At 52.9% G+C, this 10,634-nt stretch overlaps 3 protein-coding genes across 3 annotated transcripts; all 3 read left to right on the forward strand.

Moving 5' to 3' along the window:
- The first annotated feature begins 103 nt into the window (after nucleotides 1-103).
- On the forward strand, nucleotides 104-1,381 carry BKA78DRAFT_47267 (uncharacterized protein). The gene is made up of 2 exons (XM_066893246.1): nucleotides 104-288; nucleotides 341-1,381. Exon 2 carries the CDS (start codon nucleotides 344-346, stop codon nucleotides 1,028-1,030), a length of 687 nt encoding a protein of 228 aa, XP_066740141.1. The 5' UTR covers nucleotides 104-288; nucleotides 341-343; the 3' UTR covers nucleotides 1,031-1,381.
- Nucleotides 1,382-1,829: 448 nt separating this feature from the next.
- On the forward strand, nucleotides 1,830-4,665 carry BKA78DRAFT_326000 (muts domain V-domain-containing protein). Its single transcript, XM_066889406.1, has one exon. It carries the CDS (start codon nucleotides 2,108-2,110, stop codon nucleotides 4,388-4,390), a length of 2,283 nt encoding a protein of 760 aa, XP_066740142.1. The 5' UTR covers nucleotides 1,830-2,107; the 3' UTR covers nucleotides 4,391-4,665.
- A 550-nt stretch (nucleotides 4,666-5,215) lies between these two features.
- BKA78DRAFT_347279 (CHAT domain-containing protein) lies at nucleotides 5,216-10,300 on the forward strand. The gene is made up of 5 exons (XM_066890560.1): nucleotides 5,216-5,770; nucleotides 5,854-5,986; nucleotides 6,041-7,668; nucleotides 7,739-7,990; nucleotides 8,050-10,300. Exons 1-5 carry the CDS (start codon nucleotides 5,254-5,256, stop codon nucleotides 10,044-10,046), a joined length of 4,527 nt encoding a protein of 1,508 aa, XP_066740143.1. The 5' UTR covers nucleotides 5,216-5,253; the 3' UTR covers nucleotides 10,047-10,300.
- The last annotated feature ends 334 nt before the right edge of the window (nucleotides 10,301-10,634 follow it).

Raw genomic sequence — 10,634 nt, forward strand, 5'->3', positions numbered from 1 at the left:
ATAATCACTCGGATCTGTATCGCTGCTATCGAGGTAATGGTTGGTCTGCAGTTGGCCGCCACCAACGTGGCGTAGGCTCATACGTGTTCAGAGGCGCTTAGTTCTTTGATACTCCGTCCGGACTGCCTACCTCCTCTATAAAGGGAGCCTCGCAGTCTCAGGTCCACCGTCGGTCCTCCAGCATCTAAACAACCTGCTTCTTCAAGTGCGAAATTCTTTCAGGAGAGCTGGTGCTCTAGCTGACCGTTACGCAGAACGAATTTTGGAGAGATTTTTCGAGGCACAAAGGTTTTCAATGCAATCAATCATCTCCCCGAGACAGTCCACTGATTATGAACAGACAATGAAGATAAGGAAGGCCATGAAGTCGTTGTTCTGTCTAGGTGCGCGCGCGCCCAGTCCTCCAACTCAATCAAACGACGACATGACTTCGTCCTCCTGCGACCCGATTCTTAACAACGCAATCTTCCGCAAATGGGAGCGCAAAAGCCTCCAAAGAGGAGCAGCAAAATTCCTTTGGTTGACTGGAAGCCACAATCCTGGAAAAATTATTCCCACCAGAATCCTCGACCACCTTCGGGAAGGCCAAGAAGATGTCGCGATCTTCACCGTTTCAAGCAGGAACAGCTCGAGTACTCCAGATACTATTCTCCGCTCTTGGATCGAACAGTTAATCCAGATACTCCAGAGGAATGATGTTCTGCCGCCTGAAGCTCAAGACGTAAGACAGCTCCCAGACTCGAATCTTTGGTCGCTTCTCCATGACCTTTGCCCGTGTTTGGATGGAGTCACTCTTGTGGTCGATGGATTGGACCAGCTCGAATGGCCGGATGGTCGATCTCAGTTTCTACAAAGCCTAAAAAAGAGTCTTCGCGATACTCCGGCGCGGGTGTTCATCATAAGCAAAGATGTCCCCGATATTCGTGGAGAACTGGATCCCATTATTTGTAAAGACGACCCTCGAGCAAACGACGCGCTCCACGTGCTACAAGTCTCCGAAAGTCGCGTCTCTTTGGATTATTTTTATTAAACGACATTCGAAGGTGTTGTTGATGTCATGCGTTGGTACATGGTTGTTGCGCAGTTGGTGGGCAGGAGGTCGGAAATCCAACGGCCATACGAAAAAAAGTCGTCAAAAATGTGTCCCAAGAAGCAAACAGCTCGCCGCAGGAATCTTGCGATGGCTGCTTTTTGCCGCACAGCCGCTGGAGCTAGATGAGCTCGGCATCTTTGGAATCGGCTTGGAGAAGGGATCTGGTAAAGACTCCATGTAGCGGGGCACTGGGCCAAATGAAACGAGAAGTTTGTAGGCATCTATGAAGCCCTAGTCAACTGCACCGTGTTAAGTCTTGATTCGCCTTTTCGGCGAGATGATGTTGATGTCGTGGTGACCTGCCCGAGGACGCCCCCGCGAGGAAAAGATCAGATTAGCGCACGGACCAAGACGCGAGGCTCGTCGGCGCGCTACGCGTCTCCCGTCGCCGCGACAGTTGCAAACCATCCACCCAACCTCAACCACCGCCAACCATTCGCCGCACCTCACTTCCGACCGACCATCATGGCCTCTCGCCCGGAGCTCAAGGTCGACGATGAGCCAGGCTTCATCAGATTCTTCCGGCACCTCGCTGCAAAGAGCCAGGACACAATCCGCATCTTTGATCGCGGCGACTACTACACTGCTCACGGCGACGACGCCATCTTCATCGCGCGCACTGTGAGTAAAAACTGCTCAACTCCAGAGCAAACACTGAAATTCCTCCAGGTCTACCGTACCACCTCCGTCCTCCGCCAGCTTGGCCGCGAACCCGGTCTCGAGTCCGTCACCCTCAGCGTCACCGTCTTCCGCAACTTCCTCCGCGAAGCTCTCTTCCGCCTCGGAAAGCGCATCGAAATATGGGAGTCCGTGAGCAAGAGCTGGAAAGTCGCCAAGCAGGCCTCTCCGGGCAACCTGCAAGACGTGGAAGAAGACCTTGGCGGACAACTCGAATCCGCGCCCATTATTCTCGCCGTCAAGATCTCCGCCAAAGCAGACGGAAGAAGCGTTGGCGTTTGCTTTGCGGATGCCACGGTCAGAGAGCTGGGTGTGTCCGAGTTCCTGGACAACGACATGTATTCGAATTTCGAAAGCCTCATCATTCAACTCGGCGTCAAGGAGTGCTTGGTGCAAGCAGAGGGCGCAAAGAAGGACGTCGAGCTTGCAAAGCTGAGGACCATTGCCGACAATTGCGGCTGCGCCGTTTCGGAGCGTTCCTTGGCAGACTTTACCACCAAGGACATTGAGCAGGACTTGACCAGATTGTTGCGTGGCGAGCTGGTTGCTGGTGCCCTTCCGCAAACAGAGCTCAAGCTGGCCATGGGTGCTGCGGCTTCGCTCATCAAGTACCTTGGCCTCATGTCGGCCCAGGACAACTTTGGCCAGTACCAGCTGTACCAACACGACCTGTCGCAGTACATGAAGCTTGACGCGGCCGCGTTGAAGGCCCTGAATCTGATGCCTGGTCCTCGAGACGGATCCAAAACAATGAGTTTGTACGGCTTGCTCAACCACTGCAAGACTCCGGTCGGAAGCCGTCTCCTGGCGCAATGGCTCAAGCAACCACTCATGAATGTCGACGAGATTGAAAAGAGGCAGCAACTCGTCGAAGCATTTGTCACGGACACAGAGTTGCGGCAAACGATGCAAGAGGAGCATCTGAGATCAATCCCCGACCTCTACCGACTCGCCAAGAAATTCCAAAGGAAAATGGCGAATCTGGAAGACGTGGTTCGGGTGTACCAGGTCGCCATTCGTCTGCCCGGATTCCTGGGAACATTGGAAGGGGTGATGGATGAACAGTACAAAGACCCGCTTGACGCGGCATACACCACACAGCTTCAAGAATATGCCAATAGCTTAGGAAAGCTGCAAGAGATGGTCGAGACAACTGTTGACCTGGAGGCGCTTGACAACCACGAGTTCATAATCAAATCCGAATTTGACGACAACCTTCGCGCCATCAGGAAACGGCTCGAGAAGCTCAAGTACGAAATGGAGGTCGAGCACAGACGCGTCGGAAACGACCTGGACCAGGACATTGAGAAGAAACTGTTCCTCGAAAACCACAGAGTCCACGGCTGGTGCTTCCGTTTGACCAGAAACGAGGCAGGATGCATCCGCAACAAGAAGCAGTACCAAGAGTGCTCAACTCAGAAAAATGGAGTCTACTTCACCACCAGCACCCTGCAAGGGCTCCGCCGCGAGTTTGATCAGCTTTCCGAAAACTACAACCGCACCCAGGCCGGCCTCGTCAGCGAAGTTGTCAATGTCGCGGCATCATACTGCCCCGTCATCGAGAAGCTTGCGGCGGTTCTGGCTCATCTTGACGTCGTTGTCAGCTTCGCCCACGTTTCTGTACACGCCCCGACCGCCTACATCCGGCCCAAGATGCACCAGCGAGGAACTGGCAACACCATCCTAAAGGAAGCTCGCCATCCTTGCATGGAAATGCAAGACGACATCAACTTCATCACCAACGACGTGTCCTTGGTCCGCGACGAATCGGAATTCCTCATCATCACCGGACCAAACATGGGCGGCAAGAGCACCTACATTCGGCAGATTGGCGTGATAGCTCTGATGGCGCAAGTGGGATGCTTCGTGCCATGCACCGAGGCCGAGCTCTCAATCTTCGACAGCATCCTCGCGCGCGTCGGCGCCAGCGACAGCACCCTTAAGGGCGTCTCGACCTTTATGGCCGAGATGCTCGAGACGGCCAACATCCTCAAGTCGGCGACGCGTGAGTCGCTCATCATCATCGACGAGCTCGGCCGCGGCACCAGCACCTACGACGGCTTCGGCCTCGCCTGGGCCATTTCCGAGCACATTGTCCGCGAAATCGGCGCCTTTGCCGCCTTTGCAACCCACTTCCACGAACTCACTGCCCTCGTCGACACGTACCCGCAGGTCCAGAACCTCCACGTCGTCGCCCACATTGGCGACCTCCCCAACCCCACAGCCGCCGCCGCCGACGACGCCGCCGACAAGCGCCCCGAGGTGACGCTGCTCTACAAGGTGGAGCCCGGCGTCTGCGACCAGTCCTTCGGCATCCACGTCGCCGAGCTGGTCCGCTTTCCACCCAAGGTCATCGCCATGGCCAAGCGCAAGGCCGACGAGCTGGAAGACTTTTCGACCAAGCACGAGCAGCTCGACGCTGGCGGCTCAGTCGTCAGCACAGACGCCGTCGACGAGGGCAGCCGCCTCCTCAAGGAGACCCTCGCCCGCTGGAAGCTGGCCTGCGACCAGGAGGGCTTGACGGGCAAGACGGAGCGCGTCGACAAGTTGAGGGAGGTGGTTGCCGCTGATGACCGATTGAGGGAGAACGCGTTTTTCAAGAAGGTTAGGGCGCTGTGATTTTTCTGTCGTCGCACCTCTTCAATTGCTGTACACATGAGCGGATGAAGGGGTTTCGCGATTCTTTGTTCACGCGGCTGGCTGTTCCTTTGCTTCTGATACGGATGTTCTGACGATGGATCTACAACATGGAGGGGCGTTTGTCGCGGGGGTGGTGTTTGTTTCTCCTTCTGAATGGTGTCGGCCGGCGCTCATGTCTTGCTTTATTCCAATTAACTCAGGCCACAGGAATTCGAAAAATTTGCTTCGCTGTTTCTTCACCTGTCTACCTGGTTCACATTAGGTTCGCCTACTTTGTGTATACATGTAGTCAGTGATCGCGGGCGGCCTCGATCAGCTTGCGCCTGTCAATGCTTGTTCCTCTCTCGCTTCACTATGCCAGGGGCACGCGGGAGACCGCCCGTTCAGTCGACACCTGCAGGCTCGGTCACCCTCTTCCACATCTCCTCAGATCTGATTGTCAGACGATCATCCCAAATCAGCTGCGCGCGCGCTTCTGGTGCCTTTGAACACGACACCCAAAACACCACCCCCTTGACGATTGGATATCCGTTCACGCAGACTAAAGGTCATATCGCTAATTCAACGTGCTACACCCAGAATTGGTTCTTGACGGCCCCCAAGACGGGGATCTGAGAAATGAATCCCCACTTTTGATGCTTCGGCTATTGCAGAAATGCGGGGGCCGTCAACATGCGCGCGCTTGCGGGAGAACTTCCCGGGCACGGGAATTCGTTCAGTTGCCAGTCTGCGATTCAGTCGCGATTGGGTACAGTCGTGCTATAAGACATGAGTTCTACCATATCTTGTGAGCCAAAGTGTCCACGCAATAAACACTTTGTCAAATATCTTTGACCACCCATATGGCGACAAAACAATTTATTCTGGATGAGTTCCTGCCAACGTCGGCGCTGGGCTTGGGATGGCTCGTCGAGTCGCTGGAGAATCCTTCCATGGACGCATTCCAGCCAAAGAAGCCGCTCGCTGCGGATGCCGTCATGCGCATTGCGGGCCAGGATTTCGACACTCTGGCGTCGACGGCCAGGAAGTACCCGTTCCGCCTGTCTCTGACCCAGATTCTCAGCAGCGAGGCAAGTTTCAGGAACGAGGACAACGTGCAGCTCAAGTCGGCAGAGTTGAGCCACTGCTCGCTCCGGCAGCCGCGAGCGCTGTTCAAGGAAATGCTCCGAGATGGAGATGCCCGCGCCTGGATGGAGGAGTGTGTTCAGGCGGCCCGGAAGTTCTATGTTGTGGTCGAGCTGTATACAGCGAAGGACCCTAAGCTTTCGAAAGGACACAGCAAAGCGCACACTACTGATGTGGACCTGAGTCTTCCAATTGATGCGCTTGCTCTTGGAGGTGCCGATGTTCTCGGTTTAGGTGAGTTTGAATTGCTCCCTCAACATGGGAGCCGTCCTCTGTAGGATCCGTCATGATTTATGATTACTGACATTACTCCATAGGGGATCAGCTAGACTCTGGACCTGCCTTTTACCACTCAAAATCAAAGGATTTCAAGAAGGACTTTGCCTTGAATGGATCGTACATCTGCGCCATTGGCTTCAAAAGAATCGTGTGGAACAAGATGACTTTTCGGTGAGTTGAAAACACAAGCTGATACAATAATTTGGACTGACCAGACCCCGAAAGAAAAAGCTTAGATGACGCGAAGCTCGACGACGAAGTCACTTGGTCCTTCTTGGGCGGCAAATGCGGTAGCAACGACCAGAATCTGTCTAGTGTAAGCCTCGATGATCAAGTCCGCGGTCCTGTGCGTGTGCTCTCTGGCTCATTGGACAAAGCTTCCCACTCAAGGGCCGAAATCGCGGAGGAGCTAGCGTCCTATGCCACAAAGCAGAGGGAGCAGTACAACGTGACTGGCGACCCACTTCACCTCCGGAAAGCGATCAAGTCTCTCGAAGAAGCCATTGGACGCACCGGCCAAAAGCGAGCAACCGGACTCGTCAAATATGGAGACTTTCCGAAAGAGTTCGTAGAGGGTCTCCGGCGATCTCATTATCTTGTCCTCCGCAGTTTGTTTCTTGCGACCGGTGACACCGGCTTTCTTGACAGGTGTATTGACGCAGCAAGAAGTATTGTGTCTGCTCCGCAGAATTCATCTCACATTTACGTCTTCCGCGCCGCTTGTTTCTTGAGCAGATCAATCTCATACCGATACTTTGCACAACATGAGAAAAACGAGAACGATGCTCGAGCCGCGGTGGAAGTTGCCCGTCAAGCTCTGTCGGCTTACCAGAAAGTTCGAAGAGAGATGAGAGTCGGCGTGGAGCTACGGCTCGCCGTCGAAGATGCCACAGAATTGGTCAACGGTCCGCTCGGAATTTCCAAAGCTCAATACCTTGACGGCCGCGCCACCGCCCACAAGCATCGTTTTGTCACCAGCGGTGATTTAGAGGCCCTTCGAGCAGCCCGTTCGCACTTCACCGCAGCTCTGAAGCTTTTACCTCCTACGCACCGAAACTACCCAGCATACGCTGTCAATTGCGCCGATTGTGAAGTGTCTTTCATCAGGAAGACTGAAGACGTTGATGGGCTGGAGCCCGCTCTCAAGTTGATCAATGACCTTGATTTTGGCCGTTGCAGCCCGGACGAGCGTGTCCAAGCTACTTACACGAGGAGCCTTCTGTACAGAGTCCGATTCGATTTGTTTTCTAACTGCAAGGATATTGATGACTCGGTTGCAGCCGCCGAGGAAGCTGTCGAACTGATCGCAAACAGGCAAAGCCCCAAACTTTCCGCGCTGGAGAATTTGAGCACCCAGCTTTGTTGTCGCGCCCAGGTCTGGCGGTCAATTGAAGACATTGATGCTGCCATTGAGGCTTCAATCAGCGCGCTGAACCTTGCTCGCAACGACTCCAAAGATCGTTTCTCTTTGTATGCAGCCCTCGGCGCCGGATTGGAAACGAAGTATTCGCTGTTTGGTGGCCCGGAGAATCTGTCCGCTGCCATTGATGCATTTCGGAGAGCCGTCGACGACTCGTTGGAGATTTTCCCACATCGAGGCCGACTTCTGCACACCTTGGCCAACGGACTTAGACGCATTTTCGAAGACTCTTGGAGATTCGACTTGTTGGACGAAAGTATTCAAGTTGAGCTCGAGGCGTTGAAACTTGTCTCGGAAGATGATCCCATAAGATGCGACATGTTATGCGGACTAGCCCTTTCGCTGGAACTTCGCTTTCAGAAGACGGGAAGCGAGGAGGATTTAGATGAGTCAATTTCGGTACTAGAAGAGGTATTGGCTCGTGCTAAAAGTGGTAAGTCACGAAATGCACTTCGCAACTAATGGCGCATGGGGCCCTAAGAACCTACTGATTTGTCCGCTAGGGAGCGCCTTTTACGCCGACTATCATCATCGTCTGGCAAAGGTGATGCTTGTCAGATTCTCGCTGTCAAAACAAGCCCAAGACGCTGACAGAGCTCTTCGATCCCTTTCCAAAGCAGTTTCTAGCCATGTTGGGGATGAAAGGCGCCTGTTGTTTCTCACAACACTTTCTTCGTGCCTTTTGTCAAGGAAAGCAGTGAGTGATGAGTCAAGTGAGATTGAGTGCGCAATTGAAACCTTACGTCGTAGCATTGGTAAATCTCCCTTGCTGTCTACTGCCCGTGACCGCAGTGCTGACTGTTTTAAATCTCAGAGAAAAATCTGTTCTCGCATCCGAGTCGACCTTACTGGTTGAGCGAGCTTGGAATCCTGCTCTACTGCACGTCTGAACGCTCGCTGGGCATTGAATTGAAGCGAAAGTATCTTCAGGAAGCGCTGCGTACCCAGAAAGAGAGTGTCGCAACACTTCCTCGAGATCATCCTGACACGGCTTGGTTTCTATTCTTCCTTGGCAGTCTCCAAGTCAAGTTGTATGAAATACTATCGGGTGATTTGGAGCACCAGAAGCAAATACTTTCGGCAGCGATCTCGTCGTTTCGACAGGGCTTTGACCATGGATCTGCTGGCCTCCTGATCAAGATTCACAACGGTATGCGCGCCGGCTTTTGCTACATGTTGTCCGCAGACTGGAAGCCCGCAAGCGACATTTTATCGAAAAGCGTTCTGCTATCGCGTCAACTCGGTTGCCAATCATCAGATGGGGCGAGTCGCCAGCGCAAACTTCATGAACTCACTGGCATGTCGACAGATGCATGTATATCTTACATGATGTCGGGAAACATGGAGGCAGCTGTGGAGATTTTGGAAGCAGGCCGTGGGATCATTTCAGATGTGGCAACACGGCACCAAAACCAGCTTCTTGCGCTGAGAAATGCAAGCCCGAATCTCTACACTCGATATGTGGGACTTCGTCAGCGTCTGAGCCTTCTTTCTTCGTCAGTCGAGAGATGCCAGAATCTGGACCTGGTCGCAAGACGCAATCGAGACCAAGCAAAAACCCAAGCGACGGAGAATGAGATCCGTCGGCTCCCGGGACTCGATGACTTCAACCGAAACATGTCAGCGTCGCAAATCAAACAGCTCGCCAACCATGGGCCTCTCGTTTCCTTCTGCGCAACGGAACATGGCGCCTTTGCGCTCATCGTAACAACAAAAACTATCGAATCCGTGGCTTTACCTGAACTCGCATGGGCTGACGTTGAAGAGAACATCCCTCTTGTCATCGGGGAGGGAAGACTGAGTGTCTGGCCACCGAGCAGGAGGGCGAAGGCGAACAAGAAAATGAAAGGCTTGCTCGCGTGGCTGTGGAGAGCGGCCGTGAGGCCCGTCCTCAGACAGCTGGAGCTGCTTCGGAAGGAGACACCATCACTTCCGCCACGACTTTGGTGGATAACAAATGGACCTTTAGGCCTGATGCCGTTGCATGCTGCTGGCGAAGGCAGCAAGTTCCCCTTTGAAAACACGTACGCCCATGTGGTTTCGTCTTACGCTGCGACGTTTGCGAGTCTGAAATTTGCTCGCGAGTGTCAGTCGAAGGTTTCTGAGCGACCACCGAAAGCTGCTTTGGTCAGTATGCCCAAAACGTCCGGGAAGACAGACCTCGATACTTTTGGAGACGCTGAAGCTCTGCGAGAGGCTTTCTCAGGTTCGATTACCAACCAAAAGAACACTCGCGTAGTTGAACTACGCCAGCCTTCAGCAGCAGAGGTGTTGCACCATGTGCAAAGGGGCAATGCCGACATTGTGCATTTCTCTTGCCACGCGGAGCCCGACCTGACTGACCCTTCGAGGACAGCTCTTCTTTTCGGAAGGGATCCAGCTGCCGCTTCTGCGGATCCACTCTCAATCCAAGAACTCATGAAGTCGAATGGTGCGACAAACATCCCATCACGAGCGCCGCAGCTTGCATATCTCTCTGCATGTTGCACGGCGCAGCAGTACCAGCTGCCGCTTCTCGACGAGAATATCAATCTCGCGACAGCTTTCCAGGCGGTCGGCTTCCCAGCTGTAGTAGGTACACTTTGGGAGGCCGACGACATCGCAGCCACCTTCATCACGAAGACTTTCTACCAAGAAGCGTTTCAAATCGACCATACCAAATCAGAACTTGAGCCCAAAATGAGAAGGGAGGAGCGGATTGCGCGCGCTCTGCACAAAGCAACGGCGGAGTGTCGCGCCGCGAAGTTCCAGCGTACGAAAGGGATAGAGGACGTTTTGTTGTGGGCGAACTTTGTGCACTTTGGGCCCTGATTACGGAGTGAGTTTGATACTCCATGGTGCATGCCTCAACACATTTATGCGAGGTACTTGTATTTGTATCCTGGAAGACAGAAAGGCGAACCTTGAGTGACCGCGATACTAAATAAAAAGACTTTAGATGCGAGTAGCGCGTTAGCACTACAGGGTCGGCCGCGTAGTAGATAGAGCGCTTATATCTAGGAAATAATAGGTACAAGCTAATAATATTAGCAAGGTAAGAATAAAACTTTAGTCTCTAATAAAGCAAGAATTAGTAAATTAGACTTAATTAATTAAGTAGGTATAGGAGACGCTAATATCTATAAGATTAAAATAAAGAAATAAGAGTCTCTACCTAATAGGGCTAGAATAATGGAGAACTATAAATAATATAACATACTATAGTAGTAGTAGTAAGAAATTAGTAGAGTATAAATAAAAGAATAATAAGATCTTTTATTATACCTCTTAGGGTTAGGGTTAGGGTTAGGGTTAGGGTTAGGGTTAGGGTTAGGGTTAGGGTTAGGGTTAGGGTTAGGGTTAGGGTTAGGGTTAGGGTTAGGGTTAGGGTTAGGGTTAGGGTTAGGGTTAGGGTTAGGT

Source organism: Phyllosticta capitalensis (assembly GCF_038381095.1).
Source record: "Phyllosticta capitalensis strain CBS 128856 chromosome Unknown BKA78scaffold_11, whole genome shotgun sequence".
In the NCBI taxonomy this organism is placed as follows: Eukaryota; Fungi; Ascomycota; class Dothideomycetes; order Botryosphaeriales; family Phyllostictaceae; genus Phyllosticta; species Phyllosticta capitalensis.

What these genes read in the sequence shown, in the direction of transcription:
- BKA78DRAFT_347279 (XM_066890560.1), top strand. Translation starts at nt 5,254, where the DNA reads ATGGCGACAAAACAATTTATTCTGGATGAGTTCCTGCCAACGTCGGCG. An exon ending in TGGAACAAGATGACTTTTCG is followed by an intron (nt 5,987 to 6,040) that starts GTGAGTTGAAAA and finishes AGACCCCGAAAG; the next exon opens with AAAAAGCTTAGATGACGCGA. An exon ending in AACCTTACGTCGTAGCATTG is followed by an intron (nt 7,991 to 8,049) that starts GTAAATCTCCCT and finishes TTTAAATCTCAG; the next exon opens with AGAAAAATCTGTTCTCGCAT.
- BKA78DRAFT_326000 (XM_066889406.1), top strand. Translation starts at nt 2,108, where the DNA reads ATGTATTCGAATTTCGAAAGCCTCATCATTCAACTCGGCGTCAAGGAG.
- BKA78DRAFT_47267 (XM_066893246.1), top strand. Translation starts at nt 344, where the DNA reads ATGAAGATAAGGAAGGCCATGAAGTCGTTGTTCTGTCTAGGTGCGCGC.